A 20,079-nucleotide genomic window follows, 5' to 3' on the forward strand; every position below is an offset into this window, starting at 1 on the left:
TACTTTCAGAATTGTTTGGCAAGCTACTCATAGCTGGGCTGCGAGCTACTGGTAGCTCGCGATCGACCTGTTGGAGACCCCTGGTGTACATCCTGTTCCTCTTCCTGCTCCCTATCCTCCTTCCTCTTTGCCCCTCCCTGTAACCATGGAAACCAGATGCATGGTTATAAGGATAGAGATATCATGGACCACATCCTGGTAACAAGAGAGACTCATGCAACTAAACCTATTTACAGTAATATCTTGAACCTATACCCAATGTCCAATTAGAATAATCATTTTGAGAAATAGTTACAAATAGGCCTGACTGTACGGAAGATCATGGTTTTATATGGATCTTATGTTCCATCAATTCCCCTGTGTAGACAGTGGAACTTGAAGGTGCACCTTGGAGGTGCACAGTCTGTACAGACAAGGTGCAAAAAGGTGTTACTACTGGGTGGAAGTTGGGTTTGGAGGAAACTCTGTACGTGGACATACAGTGAGGGAAATAAGTATTTGATCCCCTGCTGATTTTGTACGTTTGCCCACTGACAAAGAAATGATCAGTCTATAATTTTAATGGTAGGTTTATTTGAACAGTGAGAGACAGAATAACAACAACAAAATCCAGAAAAACGCATGACAAAAATGTTATACATTTGATTTGCATTTTAATGAGGGAAATAAGTATTTGACCCCCTCTCAATCAGAAAGATTGCTCCTAATCTCAGCTTGTTACCTGTATAAAAGACACCTGTCCACAGAAGCAATCAATCAATCAGATTCCAAACTCTCCACCATGGCCAAAACCAAAGAGCTCTCCAAGCATGTCAGGGACAAGATTGTAGACCTACACAAGGCTGGAATGGGCTACAAGACCATCGCCAAGCAGCTTGGTGAGAAGGTGACAGCAGTTGGTGCAATATTTCGCAAATGGAAGAAACACAAAATAACTGTCAATCTCCCTCGGCCTGGGGCTCCATGCAAGATCTCACCTCGTGGAGTTGCAATGATCATGAGAACGGTGAGGAATCAGCCCAGAACTACACGGGAGGATCTTGTCAATGATCTCAAGGCAGCTGGACCATAGTCACCAAGAAAACAATTGGTAACACACTACGCCGTGAAGGACTGAAATCCTGCAGCGCCCGCAAGGTCCCTCTGCTCAAGAAAGCACATATACATGCCCGTCTGAAGTTTGCCAATGAACATCTGAATGAATCTGGGTGAAAGTGTTGTGGTCTGATGAGACCAAAATCGAGCTCTTTGGCATCAACTCAACTCACCGTGTTTGGAGGAGGAGGAATGCTGCCTATGACCCCAAGAACACCATCCCCACCGTCAAACATGGAGGTGGAAACATTATGCTTTTGGGGTGTTTTTCTGCTAAGGGGACAGGACAACTTCACCGCATCAAAGGGACGATGGACGGGGCCATGTACCGTCAAATCTTGGGTGAGAAACTCGAAAAATGGGTCGTGGATGGGTATTCCAGCATGACAATGACCCAAAACACACGGCCAAGGCAACAAAGGAGTGGCTCAAGTAGAAGCACATTAAGGTCCTGGAGTGGCCTAGCTAGTCTCCAGACCTTAATCCCATAGAAAATCTGTGGAGGGAGCTGAAGGTTCGAGTTGCCAAATGTCAGGCTCGAAACCTTAATGACTTGGAGAAGATCTGCAAAGAGGAGTGGGACAAACTCCCTCCTGAGATGTGTGCAAACCTGGTGGCCAACTACAAGAAACGTCTGACCTCTGTGATTGCCAACAAGGGTTTTGCCACCACGTACTAAGATGTTTTGCAGAGGGGTCAAATACTTATTTCCCTCATTTAAAATGCAAATCAATTTATAACATTTTTGACATGCGTTTTTCTGGATTTTGTTGTTGTTATTCTGTCTCTCACTGTTCAAATAAACCTACCATTAAAATTATAGACTGATCATGTCTTTGTCAGTGGGCAAACGTACAAAATCAGCAGGGGATCAAATACTTTTTTCCCCTCACTGTAGCTGTGTACTTGACTTGATAGGTCAGTTCAGTTGAAAAAACAGTCCCTGGCTGCTGCACAGTCAGTTCAAAACAGAAAAGGACATGTTCCACATCGGCCCCTGAGCCCAAACAGCCCAGCCAGAGAAGAGAGTCTCAGCCAGAGCAAGCCACAGACCCCTGCTTGTGCTGCAGGCCAATCCACTGTAAACATCAAAACACACCACACACACAGTCCGTTCTACGGGCCAGTCACCACTCCCTCTTCCATCATGAGGCAGAGAAGAGACTGGGGAAAACAACTCTCCATAATCACTGACTGCCCTGACTGACCAGCTACCTCTGTACTAACTCTGACATCAACAAGCATCCAACACACACTCCTAAGCAAACAGAGGAAAAACCTAATTACGTAGAGCAGAGGGTGATGAATTAGCATGCCCCCTGAAAGGACTGAATAAAATGGATTTGAATGTCGGTATTAGCAAACTTTCCCTCGTGTTTGTCTCAATACGGAGTAGGCCAGCTTACCTTAAGGAGACAGGAGATGCATGACTGCAATTACTTTGTGCAGGCAACTTTCCATCCCCCTCTAGGCTTACAGAGTTCATGTTGGTAACAGGAGCGGAGGCAGACTAGGCAGAGTTAGTAAATCAGATGTCCAGTGAAATGTTTATGTGTCTGAGTATCCCCTCCATCTGCGACTGAAGGTCATGATCACAGGCAGTTTATGTACATGTCATGGGCAGCCTGTGTACGTGTCATGGGCAGACTGTGTACGTGTCATGGGCAGCCTGTGTACGTGTCATGGGCAGCCTGTGTACGTGTCATGGGCAGCCTGTGTACGTGTCATGGGCAGCCTGTGTACGTGTCATGGGCAGCCTGTGTACGTGTCAAGGGCAGCCTGTGTTTGTGTCAAGGGCAGCCTGTGTACGTATCAAGGGCAGCCTGTGTACGTGTCAAGGGCTGCCTGTGTACGTGGTGAAACCAAACCCTGGTCCCTGCCTGGGTGTACGACTGAAGGACAAGGGATGAGGGAAGGCTAGACAGAGACAGAATCTGTGTCCCAAATGGCACCTTAATCCCTTGGCCTATATAGTGCACTAGTTTTGACCAGGGTCCATATGCTATGGTCAAAAGTAGTCCACTTTAAAAGGAATAGGCTGGCATTTGGGATGCAGACTGAGACTACGGAATGTCCAGATAGGCACATCTGGACCCCCGTCTCAGGTACTGTAGGAAGGTCAGCCGTTATAATGTCAAGGATCAGGATTGGTTTAGTTAGGACGCTTATCTCCACAGAAACACACACCCACGGTCACAGGGAGAACCGGTGCAGGGCCAACTTATCTCTCTCTATCTCAGATTGTAAATAACCATGGTCATTTGTCCACCAAGGTAAAGCCTACGGACAGAAGCCTTGGTGTCTTCTTTGACCCTGATCTAAACCTCAAGCAGCATGTAAAGAAGGTTGTCCAGTCCTGCTTTTATCATATAAAAAATATAGCTAAAGTCAAGTCTTTTATTTCAGTCATTGATCTGGAGAAATGTATGCATGATTTTATTTCCTCACACCTAGATTACTGTAACTGTTTGTATACCTGTCTCAGTCAGAAATCGCTCCATCATCAGTTAGTACAGTTAGTTCAAAATGCTGCAGCTCGGCTTTTAACAGGCACCAGGAAATGTAACCATATCACACCTATTTTAGCTTCTCTACACTGGCTACCAGCCATTTTTAGAATAGATTTTAAAATTGTATTAATCATGTTTAAAGCTTGGTTTAGCCCCATCCTATATCTCTGATCTTTTATCTCCTTACGAGCCAGGACGCAGCCTGAGATCCACTGGCAGGGAACTGTTGACCATTCCAAATTCTAGGTTGAAAACTAAAGGAGACCAGGCATTTGCCATTAGGGCCCCTAGACTTTGGAATGGTCTGCCAGGCCAGGCTTGCAGATTCAGTGCCTCTTTTTATTGTTTTATGATGTGAAGCACCTTCTTACCTGTATTGAAAAGCACTATACAATTATTATATATATTATTAGTAGTAGTAGTATTATGCATATCACTCTCTGCCTGAGACGGAGTTGCTTTCTGCAGCCAAGGACAGGGTTTGGAGGGGTGGGTGGAGAGGGGGGATAGAGGGGTTGACCAGGGACAGGGACATGCCTAGGCTCTTCCACAATCCTGACCCTAAAATCTAGACAACACATGTGAGAGAGGGGGGCTTTGGAAGGCAAGGTTAGGTAAATAGACAGACAATAGTTATGTTACACAGACAATCTAGGATGTTTCTAACAAACAGGAATATTCTAGAACAATTCAGCACTTTCCATTCTATCCGGTAAGTAACCAACCAATTGTTCATTGGCAGAACGGAGTGTGCGAATCATCATCATCCATACATATGTTGTTGAGCAAAGAATTGGGACACATCTTGGAACTGGCCAAAAACAAACTGCTTAGGGGGGTTCATGTGACACCCACAATGATGTGAAATGAAACTCATGAAATTAAATGCACTCTTTGCAATGATGACAAGAGTTTCCCATGATATTTGAACATGTCCCTTCTCCCTCCCTCAGTAAAATACATTGCTTATATAAAATACAATTTATTAGTCTGATTTACAGTCCAACTAATGCAGTCAGAAGATGAACAATGACACAAAGTCAGAAAAACATTAACACTGGCCAAAATGACAAACAAAACACATGAGATATATTACATCTGAGAATTTCACTAGCAAAACAAGCCATTCTCAAATGTCGACATAAGCCATGACAGTTATCCTTAGGGAACAGAGTGTGTGCTTTGGACTATGTGCTCGGTGGACTCTGTACCTCCCAAGCAGAATTAGATGACAGTAATTGAAGTCGTTATTTGGGCGGTGACACCAAGCAGGAGAGGTCTCTAAAGAGAAAATAATTGCAGGATTTTGGACAGCTAAACTCTCATGGGTTTATTCTCAGCGTGAAGAGCACCACCTCAACACTGCAGAGTGAGAAAGAGAGGCCTTGGTTTCCCTATTATGACTTAGTCCCAAATGGCACCCTATTCCCTACATAGTGCACTACTTTTTCCCAGGTCAAAAGCAGTGCGCTATAAAGAGAGTAGGGTGCCATTTATGACGCATCCTTGGTGTCCCCATTATGTCTCTGGTTGCGTATCAGTCTCCAGACCAGATATATCCCAGATGTGGATACTGTAGTGTACGTCAAAGGGTCCTCTCTGGCCTTTGTCCCGTGCTGCACCAATCTCTACCTCAAATCAAAGAGGCACAATAATTGGGCAGGAGATATCGAAGACCAACAAATACCTGAGGGGTTGGAATGTGGTGGTGAGCGGTGAGCGGAACAATCTTATCTGCCAGCCACTGTAGACCCCCCCCCCCCCCCCCATCATTTTGCCCTCAGAACAGCCTCAATTTGTCGAGGCATGGATTCTACAAGGTTTCGAAAGCGTTCCACAGGGATGCTGGCCCATGTTGACTACAATACTTCCCACAGTTGTGTCAAGTTGGCTGGATGTCCTTTGGGTCGTTGACTATTCTTGATACACACGGGAAACTGTTGAGCGTGAAAAACCCAGCAGTGTTGCAGTTCTTGACACACTCAAACTGGTGCGCCTGGCAGTAGACATACCCTGTTCAAAGGCACTTAAATCTTTTGTCTTGCCCATTCACCTTCTGAATGACATACATACACAATATCTCAATTGTCTCAAGGCTTAAAAGTCCTTCTTTAGCCTGTCTCTTCCCCTTCATCTACACTAATTGAAGTGGATTTAACAAGTGACATCAATAAGGGATTAGAGCTTTCACCTGGATTCACCTGGTCAGTCTATGTCATGGAAAGAGCAGGTGTTCTTAATGTTTTGTATATTCAGTGTATATACATCCTTCGTTTATGGTCCCACATTGAAGGGGTTGGGTTCGGAATTGGAGCTTTTCCCATCAACTACAGGGGTGTCTGGTGCCAACCAACTCTCACCACAGACAAGGTTAGGGTAACGACTTGGCCACAGCCACCACACCACTGCCGTCTGCACAGCGCAGCCCACATCCCTGTCAGAGAGCTGGCTGGGTCTGAACCAGTCTAGGAAAACCCACCAGACCAGATTCTGGGCTCTGTGTGTCTGAGGCTCAGCAGTCAACTAACGCCTGCTGTACAAGTTTAGCTACTTCCTCCTCTGAGGTATTGGCGACAGGTAGCCTAGCGGATAGAGTTTTGGGCCAGTGACCAAAAGGTTGCTGGTTCGAATACCTGAGCCAACTATGTGAAAATCTGTCGATGTGCAACGCACTTAACCCTAATTTGCTCCAGGGGTGCTAAACTACTATGACAGACCCTGTAAAACAACACATTTCACTGCACCTATCCAGTGTATGTGACAATAATATTTTTTTACCTCAATGATGAGAAGCCAGAGAGAGATGTTGTGTAGATCCCATCCAGTCAGGTTTACATTAGCAGAGCAGCAAGGTGATATGGTTTAGTAAAACCCTCTCAACTAGACACACCGCAGGGGTGTTTGTATTTGTATTTATTATGGATCCCCATTAGCTGCTGCTAAGGCAGCATCTACTCTTCCTGGGGTCCAGCAATATTAAGGCAGTTATACAATTTTTTTAACATTACAATACATTCATTACACAATTCACAACACACTAAGTGGTGTTGTTGGTGCTCATGGGTGTTATGCTGTTTGGAGGGAACTACAAGTGTCGGAACTCAGAACACCAAAGGAGCGAGGGTCACAGGTTCAAACCCCAGGTAGTACCCGGTTGCTAAGCTGTTTGGATGGTTTATATGACGACTGGTGATACAGAGGAGAAAGGTGACGAGCCCAGCCTACCCTACTGCAACAGTGGCAAAGTCAAATGAGCCACATTGGAAAGAGGGTCTTTATTTAAGAGGTACGCAGGCGAGAGAGAGAGAGAGAGAGAGAGAGAGAGAGAGAGAGAGAGAGAGCGAGAGAGAGAGTTTTCTCAAGGGTACCCTTACCACCCAGGAGAGATGAACACCAGACAAAGGTATCATTAAGCTGGTGATTACTTGGCTTCAGGCGTTTTCTGTGGTCTCATGTACTGTCTGAAAACACTACAGAAACACTGACTCTCTCTCTCTCACTCTCTCTCGTGTGTGTGTTCCTAATGTTTTGTACACTCAGTGTATATGTTGCTGCTCTTATTCAAAAGTGGCAGGATATCTCTGTTCTTGGCAAGGTTGTTCTTCTACAGAATAAAGAAATATAAGCCAAAGGAGTGCAATCAGAACAGCACATGTTTTGGATGTGGAGTAATGACAGGTATGGCATCACTCAGACTTAACTTCGCTGCATGCATTTCTTTTCAGTGTGACAATTACTTCAATGTGTTATGTTACATTGTGTTCATACTATGGTATTCTATTGTCCAACATCGCTCTCGATCCTTCTTGGGAAATTTGTTGATACTGTACGTTTCAAAGGAGACCTTTAATTAAATAATTTACCTCAAGCTCGTTCTTTAGAGAATGTTTTCAGCATAGGCCACAGTGCAAGTCCTATCAACCTCTGTGATGTTTTATTTGTGCTTCCCATGACTGTGTTTCTGTATTTTAATGTGTGTATATACACTACCGGTCAAAAGTTTTAGGACACCTACTCATTCAAGGGTTTCTCTTTATTTTTACTATTTTCTACATTGTAGAATAATAGTGAAGACATCAAAACTAGGAAAAAACACTTATATAGAATCATGTAGTAACCAAAGAAGTATTAAACAAATCAAATAGCCACCCTTTGCCTTGATGACAGCTTTGCACACTATTGGCATTCTCTCAACCAGCTTCACCTGGAATGCTTTTCCAACAGTCTTGAAGGAGTTCCCACATTTGCTGAGCACTTGTTGGCTGCTTTTCCTTCACTCTGCTGTCCGACTCATCCCAAACCATCTCAATTTGGTTGAGGTCGGGGGATTGTGGAGGCCAGGTCATCTGATGCAGCACTCCATCGCTCTCCTTCTTGGTAAAATAGCAATTACACAGCCTGGAGGTGTGTTGGGTCATTGTCCTGTTGAAAAACAAATGATAGTCCCACTAAGCCCAAACTAGATGGGTTGCCGCAGCCCGTCTGGTGTTCAACCTTCCCAAGTTCTCTCACGTCACCCCGCTCCTACGCACACTCCACTGGCTTCCAGTTGAAGCTCGCATCTACTACAAGACCATGGTGCTTGCCTACGGAGCTGTGAGGGGAACGGCACCTCCGTACCTTCAGGCTCTGATCAGTCCCTACACCCAAACGAGGGCATTGCGTTCATCCACCTCTGGCCTGCTGGCTCCCCTACCTCTGCACAGTTCCCGCTCAGCCCAGTCAAAACTGTTCGCTGCTCTGGCACCCCAATGGTGGAACAAGCTCCCTCACGACGGCAGGACAGCGGAGTCACTCACCACCTTCTGGAGACATTTGAAACCCCACCTCTTTAAGGAATACCTGGGATAAGAGCGTCTGCTAAATGACGTAAATGTAAATGTAATGGCGTATCGCTGCAGAATACTGTGGTAGCCATGCTGGTTAAGTGTGCCTTGAATTCTAAATAAATCACAGACAGTGTCACCAGTAAAGCATCCCCACACCATAACACCTCCTCCTCCATGCTTTACGGTGGGAAATACACATGCAGAGATCATCCGCTCACCCACATCACGTCTCACAAAGACACGGCAGTTGGAACCAAAAATCTCCAATTTGGACTCCAGACCAAAGGACAAATTTCCACCAGTCTAATGTCTATTGCTTGTGTTTCTTGGCCCAAGCAAGTCTCTTCTTATTGTGTCCTTTAGTAGTGGTTTATTTGCAGCAATTCGACCATGAAGGCCTGATTCACAATATATTTTGATTTGTTTAACACTTTTTTGGTTACTACATGATTCCATATGTGTTATTTCATAGTTTTGATGTCTTCACTATTATTCTACAATGTAGAAAATAGTTTCATAAAGAAAAACCCTTGAATGAGTAGGTGTTCTACTCTATAGGTTGGGTATAATGTGTAAATTTACAGTGGGGAAAAAAAGTATTTAGTCAACCACCAATTGTGCAAGTTCTCCCACTTAAAAAGATGAGAGAGTCCTGTAATTTTCATCATAGGTACACGTCAACTATGACAGACAAATTGAGATTTTTTTTCTCCAGAAAATCACATTGTAGGATTTTTTATGAATTTATTTGCAAATTATGGTGGAAAATAAGTATTTGGTCACCTACCAACAAGCAAGATTTCTGGCTCTCACAGACCTGTACCTTCTTCTTTAAGAGGCTCCTCTGTCCTCCACTCGTTACCTGTATTAATGGCACCTGTTTGAACTTGTTATCAGTATAAAAGACACCTGTCCACAACCCAAACTCCACTATGGCCAAGACCAAAGAGCTGTCAAAGGACACCAGAAACAAAATTGTAGACCTGCACCAGGCTGGGAAGACTGAATCTGCAATAGGTAAGCAGCTTGGTTTGAAGAAATCAACTATGGGAGCAATTATTAGGAAATGGAAGACATACAAGACCACTGATAATCTCCCTCGATCTGGGGCTCCACGCAAGATCTCACCCCGTGGGGTCAAAATGATCACAAGAACGGTGAGCAAAAATCCCAGAACCACACGGGGGGACCTAGTGAATGACCTGCAGAGAGCTGGGACCAAAGTAACAAAGCCTATCATCAGTAACACACTACGCCGCCAGGGACTCAAATTCTGCAGTGCCAGACGTGTCCCCCTGCTTAAGCCAGTACATGTCCAGGCCCGTCTGAAGTTTGCTAGAGTGCATTTGGATGATCCAGAAGAGGATTGGGAGAATGTCATATGGTCAGATGAAACCAAAATATAACTTTTTGGTAAAAACTCAACTCGTCGTGTTTGGAGGACAAAGAATGCTGAGTTGCATCCAAAGAACACCATACCTACTGTGAAGCATGGGGGTGGAAACATCATGCTTTGGGGCTGTTTATCTACAAAGGGACCAGGACGACTGATCCGTGTAAAGGAAAGACTGAATGGGGCCATGTATCGTGAGATTTTGAGTGAAAACCTCCTTCCATCAGCAAGGGCATTGAAGATGAAACGTGGCTGGGTCTTTCAGCATGACAATGATCCCAAACACACCGCCTGGGCAGCGAAGGAGTGGCTTCGTAAGAAGCATTTCAAGGTCCTGGAGTGGCCTAGCCAGTCTCCAGATCTCAACCCCATAGAAAATGTTTGGAGAGAGTTGAAAGTCTGTGTTGCCCAGCGACAGCCCCAAAACATCACTGCTCTAGAGGAGATCTGTATGGAGGAATGGGCCAAAATACCAGCAACAGTGTGTGAAAACCTTGTGAAGACTTACAGAAAACGTTTGACCTGTGTCATTGACAACAAAGGGTATATAACAAAGTATTGAGAAACTTTTGTTATTGACCAAATACTTATTTTCCACCATAATTTGCAAATAAATTCATTAAAAATCCTACAATGTGATTTTCTGGATTTTTTCTCATTTTGTCTGTCATAGTTGACGTGTACCTATGATGAAAATTACAGACCTCTCTCATCTTTTTAAGTGGGAGAACTTGCACAATTGGTGGCTGACTAAATACTTTTTTTCCCCACTGTATGTTGTATATACAGGGCGCTTTTGTAAAAGACAACTAGGTCTCAATAGGTATTCCCTGTTAAAATAAAGGCTAAATAAAAACATCTATGCAAGGTGCACTAAGGTGTTATTTTTATTTGTTATTTAACCTTTATTTAACTAGGCAAGTCAGTTAAGAATAAATTCTTATTTACAATGACCGGCCAAACCCGGACGACGCTGGGCCAATTGTGCACCGCCCTATGGGACTCCCAATCACGGCCGGTTGTGATACAGCCTGGAATCGAACCAGTGGGTCTGTAGTGACGCCTCAAGCACTGAGATGCAGTGTCTTAGACCGCTGCGCCACTCAGGAGCCCACAAGTCAGGCTGGTGTGTTATGATAAAATCACCAGAGTGATGTCTTTATTTGCATGCTGACTCAACATAACACACCAGCCTCACACCCAGTTCCTGTTCTTGTGTATGCATCAGACCTTAGCAACATTTAAGTCTGCCTAACTCAGCAGTGAAATCCCCAGTGCAGGCCGAGACATGCTGCTTTTCACACTACCATGACAGTAGGGGTAGGGAGTGGGACACTTAAATATCACAGCACAAGCACATCCTTCAGTCCGCAGTCAACACAGAGAGATCTGACACCCATGACTTATGGTAGAGCAAATGTTAATGTAAACAGAGGGTCTTGCCATTCAATAGTCTGATATACACCTGTACTGTAAGCCTAAACCCTGAAAGAGAGAAGGGTTCAAGCCTATAGGCAGTTGGCACACACTACAACTATCAGGATCATGGAGCTGAGCCCTCCAACAACAATGCTATGTCCCAAATGACATCATATTTCCTATATAGTGCACTACTAAGCAGTGCACTATGTAGGGGAATAGGGTGTCATTTGGGACGCAGCCGTGGAGCCCTCCAACAACAATCTGATCTCCCACGGATGTTTACAATCTTCTGCTGCGTTGTTTTGGCCAACAAGCCTTTCTTCGGCTTCCTGTCAGCACCAGGGGGGAAGGACCGGACGCCATTTGCTGGGCCCCTGATTAAAATGGGGGCAGAAGAGGGCAGGGGATAGATGCTGCAGATACAGTGATATCTACCATACTCTACAGATACAGTGTTCTCTACTATACTCTACAGATACAGTGTTCTCTACTATACTCTACAGATACAGTGTTCTCTACTATACTCTACAGATACAGTGTTCTCTACTATACTCTACAGATACAGTGTTCTCTACTATACTCTACAGATACAGTGTTCTCTATTGTACTCTACAGATACACCATGGAAGGAGTAGCTCACAGGGAGAGGGGGCCTGTGTGCAGAGTGGTGAGAGACAGGAGAGCCATCCATCTTTACACAGATAACCCAAGCCTGGGTAGTGTTCAATCAATAGGCAAACAAAAATAAGAAAATGGAGTGAAACAGGGAGGTACTACCTATCCTGTAAAAAATGCTTGTTTAAGTTTTTAAAACATTTTTCAACAGTGTGCTCTAATGACCATAACCCTGCCCTCTAATGCATAAATCACAAGAAAGGTCATGTAAGGTTCTCTGGTCTACTGTCTTTAATGACTCTGGGTCAAGAACAGCATTCAGACTGGTTGCCTGCAACCTAAGATCTGCATGGCTGACAACATCTAACTATTGTGTATTGTAATCTCCCCTACATTGAGCAACAACCTCCCACCACTACCTCCTCAGTTAATGCTGCTGTTATTCTTGGGATGAGTACAATTTGATAAGCGGAGGGGGGTCCACTATATTTTATTTTATTTTTCTTCGTTCTTTCATTCACACATTTCTCTCCAGCCCTGCTGCTCAGCAATGACAAAGTAAAAAAGAAATAATGCAGCTCTCCCCAGAAAGCATTTGAGTCTGCCCAGCTCACAGCCAGAGAGGTCTACCAGTAATTATAGCATCAATTATCTTGGTATGGAGCTGTTGAAAGTGAAAGCCAACCCACACCGTTATGTACTTTTTTAGGATGGCACACTGCCCATGGAACGATACTGATCGAGTTATCAACAGGAGGAGGTGACGATTTTTTTAATGTGCTCATCTGCTGAGGCCACTAAACTCAAAATGACACCAGTATTTTTGTTGACATCAATGTTTATGTTATGGTAAAAACAGTATGCTGGGAGCATGTTAGATATTTAGCAGTCTGACAGAGTTGTGCACTGTGGGTTACAGTTACTGTATAACAGTATATAAAGATGTGGATAGAGTGAGACTCTACAGTGTACAGCAGGGGTTATCAAAGTGGGGACTGCCGAGGTACTGCTGGGGGTCTGCGGCCAGATCAACAAAAAATATATATACACTACAGTTCAAAAGTTTTGGGTCACTTAGAAAACAGACGCCTCACAGGTCCTCAACTGGCAGCTTCATTAAATAGTACCCGCAAAACACCAGTCTCAACGTCAACAGTGAAGAGGCGACTCCGGGATGCTGACCTCCTAGGCTGAGTTGCAAAGAAAAAGCCATATCTCAGACTGGCCAATAAAAATAAAATATTAAAATGGGCAGTCTGAGATATGGCTTTTTCTTTGCAACTCTGCCTAGAAGGTCAGCATCCCGGAGTCGCCTCTTCACTGTTGGCTTTGAGACTGGTGTTTTGCGGGTACTATTTAATGAAGCTGCCAGTTGAGGACCTGTGAGGTGCCTGTTTCTCAAACTAGACACGCTAATGTATTTGTCCTCTTGCTCAGTTGTGCACCAGGGCCTCCCACTCCTCTTTCTATTCTGGTTAGAGCCAGTTTGCGCTGTTCTGTGGAGGGAGTAATACACAGCTTTGTACGAGATCTTCAGTTTCTTGGCAATTTCTCGTATGGAATAGCTTTCATTTCTCAGAACAAGAATAGTCTGATGAGTTTCAGAAGAAAGTTATTTGTTTTGGCCATTTTGAGCCTGTAATTGATCCCACAATTGCTGATGCTCCAGATACTCAACTAGCCTCAAGAAGGCCAGTTGTATTGCTTCTTTAATCAGCACAACAGTTTTCAGCTGTGCTAACATAATTGCAAAAGGGTTTTCTAATGATCAATTAGCCTTTTAAAATGATAAACTTGGATTAGCAAACACAACGTGCCATTGGAACACAGGACTGTTGGTTGCTGATAATGGGCCTCTGTACGCCTATGTAGATATTCCATTAAAAAATCAGCCGTTTCCAGCTACAATAGCCATTTACAACATTAACAATGTCTACACTGTATTTCTGATCAATTTGATGTTATTTTAATGGACAATTGTTTTTATTTTCTTTCGAAAACAAGGACATTTCTAAGTGACCCCAAACTTTTGAATGGTAGTGTATATATATTTTTTAAATATATAATAAAAAATGTGTATGAATATTTTTGGCCAAGGGATCCAAGGAATAAGTTTAAAGGGTGTAATAAAATACAATACAACATAATATTATTCATCTACAATTTATGTTCTTAACCCTGGGCAACATGGGCCTTGGAGGCTCACAGGGATATTGGTTTCCATAGTGCTCCACCACTTATACATTTTTAAACTTAATACATCTTGTATTCCCAAAAAATGCACTGTAATTTAAAGCTAGAATCCTCAGTTGCTAAATTAATTTATGGTAGGGAATACCATGATGTACCCATTGATTCTTGAAGAATATAACTTATAAATGCCTCATGAGCAAAGTTAAACTGTCATACCCCATCAGAACCCAAAATATAAGCTTGTTTACTCCAATGTTTGTAAACAATGTAAATGTAAACAAACACTGTAAAGCAGGTATCATCAACTAGATTCAGCCGCGGGCCATTTTATTATTTTTGTGAATGGTCGGGGGCCGGAACATGATTACAAATAATTTGTAGACTGCACATTGACTGCAATTTGTATACGATCACAGACTGTATACCTCTCTATTATGCCTGTGAATACTTTGGAACAGATTTCCAAAATTAAAATCACTTAGAGCTGATTTGCTGGTGTTTTTATAGTCAACAATAAATATATTTTTATATATGTTTTTCAGTCAGAAATCTTGGGGGGCAAACAAAAATCACCCACGACCGCCAGTTGGGGGAACCCTGCTCTATAGCCTAAAAACATTGTTAAAACTATCATTTTGATATCATGGATAGTCAGTCCTTGCATCCATATCTCGGTCTATGAATTTGAGAGTGGTTACATTTATCCAGGCCCTCAGCTTTTTACCCAAACAGAGGTGTGTAGAATTACAGGAAATAAGCTTGAAAAATGCTAAATGTTGTCTTCGATGCCAAGAGGCGGGCCTTTAAAATGTTCCTTCCCAGGGCCCGAGACATGGTTTGTCCAGCCATGCACTGCGGAAGTCATAGTAAAACTCCTGGTATGCTATTTCTATCTTACACGAGCTATGAAGGGGTCCCTAATGAATTTGCTACCACAAAAGGGGTCCCTGGGCCCCAAAAGGTTTTAGAACCCCTGGTCTACAGCACATGTGTTGATTTTTATAATACCAATTAATATTCTCTAGTAATTTTCACACTACTGAGCCAAGCAGAGCTGTACTGCACTGGCCTAGTTATGCATCCACCATAGTTGCTGGTACCATGCTGGATAGGACATATCTGAGCCTGCACAGTGCAGTTGAGGTTGGCATGATAGTGTGAAACAGTGATGGCTGGCCCAGGTGTGGGTGTTCTGGGCTGGCTCAGCCAGGTGAGTGACTGACCTCTGGTCAGGTGTGTCCTCTGGTCCATCATATTATTTACAGTATATTGTTATACATTGTTTTTTATATAGGTGGTTATATTATATACAGGTGACTGACCTCTGGAGGTGTGCCGTCTGACCCCTCAGGGCTGCTGCCCCTCAGGTTGATGATGTGGACCTCCTGCGGTAGACCCATTGTTCCACGGGAGGCACAGCCTGACAGGGCCGTGAAGCTCTTCAGTAGAGCCTGCACCGGGTGGCCTACGCCTACTGGCAGCAGCTCACACGGGCTACGAGACAACGGACCTGGGGGGAGAAAATACACATTTGATGAGTGGAATCCATTAAATGTTTTTTTCAAGAATCCAAGATCACCAGTGTGAAGCTAGAGAATCTTCATTCAAAAAATTAAAATAAATAAACATAAAGTAGTCCTCAAGAAAAAGCCAACAGCACAGAGGTAAGAAGTTTTCCACACTGCAGCTACAGTCCAACAAACTGGAGAACACTTTATATGAAGGTTCTGTAAATCATTTATAGACTGTCCATAATTAGATTGAGTATAAATAGATAGTGTATGAATCAGCAATTATTTGATGAACAAGTTATGAATGATGAGGGCAAATAAAGTGTCAGCATGCAACCATAATGAGTGACATAATCATTATCTAAATTGGGTATAGCAAAATAAAACACTGTCTGCGCACAAAGCTCATTACTTCTCAAAGTAGGCCATTCTCTCCAGTCCACAGCCTACTAACACATCAGACTGGCCTCTCAACAAAGAGCAGCACCACGCTTTCTGACCCTCAACAGGCCACTAACACAAGACTGGCCTCGCCTCTGAACAAAGCAGTGTCTAGCTGACCCTCTACAGGATGTTATGGTGCCAGACGTATAATCAAGACGACCCAGAGAGACCTCCATTATAATCCCCTTTATGTCACTTTCACCTCTTTCTCTTTTCCATTAAATGTTCAGATCTGACCTTCCCTTAGTTCCCTAATCCCTACAGGGGGTGGACCACACTTCACACTTTAGTGCTCTTGTCTCTGGACTGCACATAATTAGCCGTTATGACTGTGGTCAGTTATAGAAGTTGCTATGGAGATGTGGCGCTGGAGGTGTTCCTGTGAGAAGCCTGTTAGATTGGCGAGAAGCCTACCAGATTGGTTTACAGTGTGTGTGTGTGTGTGAGTGTGTTACACTCCCACTGGTGCCCTGCAGCACAGAGAGACTGGTGACCTTGGACTTGGAGGACAACAAGAACGGATGGACTATAACAGGGATCAAGCAGTTGAACATAACGAGCACAACTTGTTAACAAAACTTCCTCGAAGGGCTGTCCTAACAAGGTCATATTATGGAGGTTGTGGGATTCCTTTTTCTCTCTCTGGATCAGAATCTCACTTTTTGTATCTTTTCATTTCTCTCCACACTGATTAGCCTAATAGGTGGTGCAGGTAACATTGTGAGGTCCTGGATGTTACTCAAAACTGAAGATAATGCTATAGGTAGCTAAAGTCAATCATAACTAATTATAATAAATAGGCTACAACTAAACCTCAAGACTGCCATAGATCAGGCTTATAGTTAGTCTGAGGGCAGGGGTCCAAAAATAGGGCCGTCTGTCCCTTTCCTCTCACTGCTGTCCATCCATCCATCCATCCATCCATCCATCCATCCATGGCTGTCGTGGAGAGGAACAGTAGGACCAGTGAGTCCTGTCAGTCATGCAGAGCCAAGCCCCAGCGTGGTCAGACCAGGGTTACGTCCCAAATGGCATCATATTCCATATACAGTGGGGAGAACAAGTATTTGATACACTGCCGATTTTGCAGGTTTTCCTACTTACAAAGCATGTAGAGGTCTGTAATTTTTTATCATAGGTACACTTCAACTGTGAGAGACGGAAACTAAAACCAAAATCCAGAAAATCACATTGTATGATTTTTAAGTAATTAATTTGCATTTTATTGCATGACATAAGTATTTGATCACCTACCAACCAGTAAGAATTCCGGCTCTCACAGACCTGTTAGTTTTTCTTTAAGAAGCCCTCCTGTTCTCCACTCATTACCTGTATTAACTGCACCTGTTTGAACTTGTTACCTGTATAAAAGACACCTGTCCACACACTCAATCAAACAGACTCCAACCTCTCCACAATGGCCAAGACCAGAGAGCTGTGTAAGGACATGAGGGATAAAATTGTAGACCTGCACAAGGCTGGGATGGGCTACAGGACAATAGGCAAGCAGCTTGGTGAGAAGGCAACAACTGTTGGCGCAATTATTAGAAAATGGAAGAAGTTCAAGATGACGGTCAATCACCCTCAGTCTGGGGCTCCATGTAAGATCTCACCTCGTGGGGCATCAATGATCATGAGGAAGGTGAGGGATCAGCCCAGAACTACACGGCAGGACCTGGTCAATGACCTGAAGAGAGCTGGGACCACAGTCTCAAAGAAAACCATTAGTAACACACTACGCCGTCATGGATTAAAATCCTGCAGCGCACGCAAGGTCCCCCTGCTCAAGCCAGCGCATGTCCAGGCCCGTCTGAAGTTTGCCAATTATCATCTGGATGATCCAGAGGAGGAATGGGAGAAGGTCATGTGGTCTGATGAGACAAAAATATAGCTTTTTGGTCTAAACTCCACTCGCCGTGTTTGGAGGAAGAAGAAGGATGAGTACAACCCCAAGAACACCATCCCAACCGTGAAGCATGGAGGTTGAAACATAATTATTTGGGGATGCTTTTCTGCAAAGGGGACAGGACGACTGCACCGTATTGAGGGGAGGATGGATGGGGCCATGTATCGCGAGATCTTGGCCAACAACCTCCTTCCCTCAGTAAGAGCATTGAAGATGGGTCGTGGCTGGGTCTTCCAGCATGACAATGACCCGAAACACACAGCCAGGGCAACTAAGGAGTGGCTCCGTAAGAAGCATCTCAAGGTCCTGGAGTGGCCTAGCCAGTCTCCAGACCTGAACCCAATAGAAAATCTTTGGCGGGAGCTGAAAGTCCGTATTGCCCAGCGACAGCCCCGAAACCTGAAGGATCTGGAGAAGGTCTGTATGGAGGAATGGGCCAAAATCCCTGCTGCAGTGTGTGCAAACCTGGTCAAGACCTACAGGAAACATATGATCTCTGTAATTGCAAACAAAGGTTTCTGTACCAAATATTAAGTTCTGCTTTTCTGATGTATCAAATACTTATGTCATGCAATAAAATGCAAATGAATTACTTAAAAATCATACAATGTGATTTTCTGGATTTTGGTCTCTCACAGTTGAAGTGTACCTATGATAAAAATTACAGACCTCTACATGCTGTGTCCTCCTCCCAGAGTGCGAAGAGCCTAGGCGTGACCCTGGACAACACCCTGTCGTTCTCCGCCAACATCAAGGCGGTGACCCGCTCCTGCAGGTTCATGCTCTACAACATTCGGAGAGTGCGACCCTGCCTTACACAGGAAGCGGCGCAGGTCCTGGTCCAGGCACTTGTCATCTCCCGTCTGGACTACTGCAACTCGCTGTTGGCTGGGCTCCCTGCCTGTGCCATTAAACCCCTACAACTCATCCAGAATGCCGCAGCCCGTCTGGTGTTCAACCTTCCCAAGTTCTCTCACGTCACCCCCCTCCTCCGCACACTCCACTGGCTTCCAATTGAAGCTCGCATCCGCTACAAGACCATGGTGCTTGCCTTTGGAGCAGTGAGGGGAACGGCACCCCTGTACCTTCAGGCTCTGATCAGTCCCTACACCCAAACGAGGACATTGCGTTCATCCACCTCTGGCCTGCTGGCTCCCCTTCCTCTGCGGAAGCACAGCTCCCGCTCAGCCCAGTCAAAACTGTTCGCTGCTCTGGCACCCCAATGGTGGAACAAGCTCCCTCACGACGCCAGGACAGCGGAGTCACTCACCACCTTCCGGAGACATTTGAAACCCCACCTCTTTAAGGAATACCTGGGATAGGCTAAAGTATTCCTTCTAACCCCCCCCCCCCAAATTGTAAAGTGGTTATCCCACTGGCTATAGGGTGAACGCACCAATTTGTGAGTCGCTCTGGCTAAGAGCGTCTGCTAAATGACGTTAATGTGCCCTTGAGCAAGGCACTTAACCCTAATTGCTCCTGTAAGTCGCTCTGGTTAAGAGCGTCTGCTAAATGACTAAAATGTAAATGTAAATGTTGTAAGTAGGAAAACCTGCAAAATCGGCAGTGTATCAAATACTTGTTCTCCCCACTGTATAGTGCACTATATAAGTAGTATAAAAGTAGTGCACTATATAGGAAATAGGGTGCCATTTGGGACGCAGCCCAGTAGAGGACACTAAGGCCCAGTCTGTCTGGGAGGCCTGGTAGGGGGCTGGGGGGCCGGCTGGGTTTCTGTGTTTGGTCTGCTGGCCTGGAAAAGCACATTTGTCCCTCACCTACAGAGCAGGCTGCAGTGAGCGTCTGGAGCGCTTGGATTTAAACTCAGATCATACCATGCTTGTAAACTCATCAGCATGTCATCATGGTCACAATGGTAAGCTCATCAGCACATCAGCCAGCTAATCACATTGCTCTGTGGACCGCTCTTACATCAGGGCATAGCCTTAGCCATGTGCACAAGCAACGCATGCCACAAGCTTTCAGGTGGGCTACAACCTTACACTGCCACTATCTGACATGTCTCTACAGTGTTAACATTATTGTACTTTAACATTAGTGATTTTACACACTTAAAACACACACAGCCCTGAGGTTTTGTGCAAGGCATTGGACAGGCCATTTCAATTAGAGAAACTGTGTCTCAGGGGACAAGTTGTGG

At 44.5% G+C, this 20,079-nt stretch overlaps 1 protein-coding gene across 1 annotated transcript in view; it reads right to left on the reverse strand.

The window, feature by feature from the left end:
• Nucleotides 1–20,079, reverse strand: part of LOC311130646 (transforming growth factor beta receptor type 3-like) — a 149,827-nt gene that overhangs the window by 88,196 nt on the left and 41,552 nt on the right. Inside the window, 1 exon segment of the mRNA XM_084163435.1 lies at nucleotides 15,376–15,567. Within this exon segment, the coding sequence (XP_084019561.1) occupies nucleotides 15,376–15,567 (192 nt within the window).

Source organism: Coregonus lavaretus, assembly GCF_964263955.1.
Source record: "Coregonus lavaretus genome assembly, chromosome: 6".
In the NCBI taxonomy this organism is placed as follows: Eukaryota; Metazoa; Chordata; class Actinopteri; order Salmoniformes; family Salmonidae; genus Coregonus; species Coregonus lavaretus.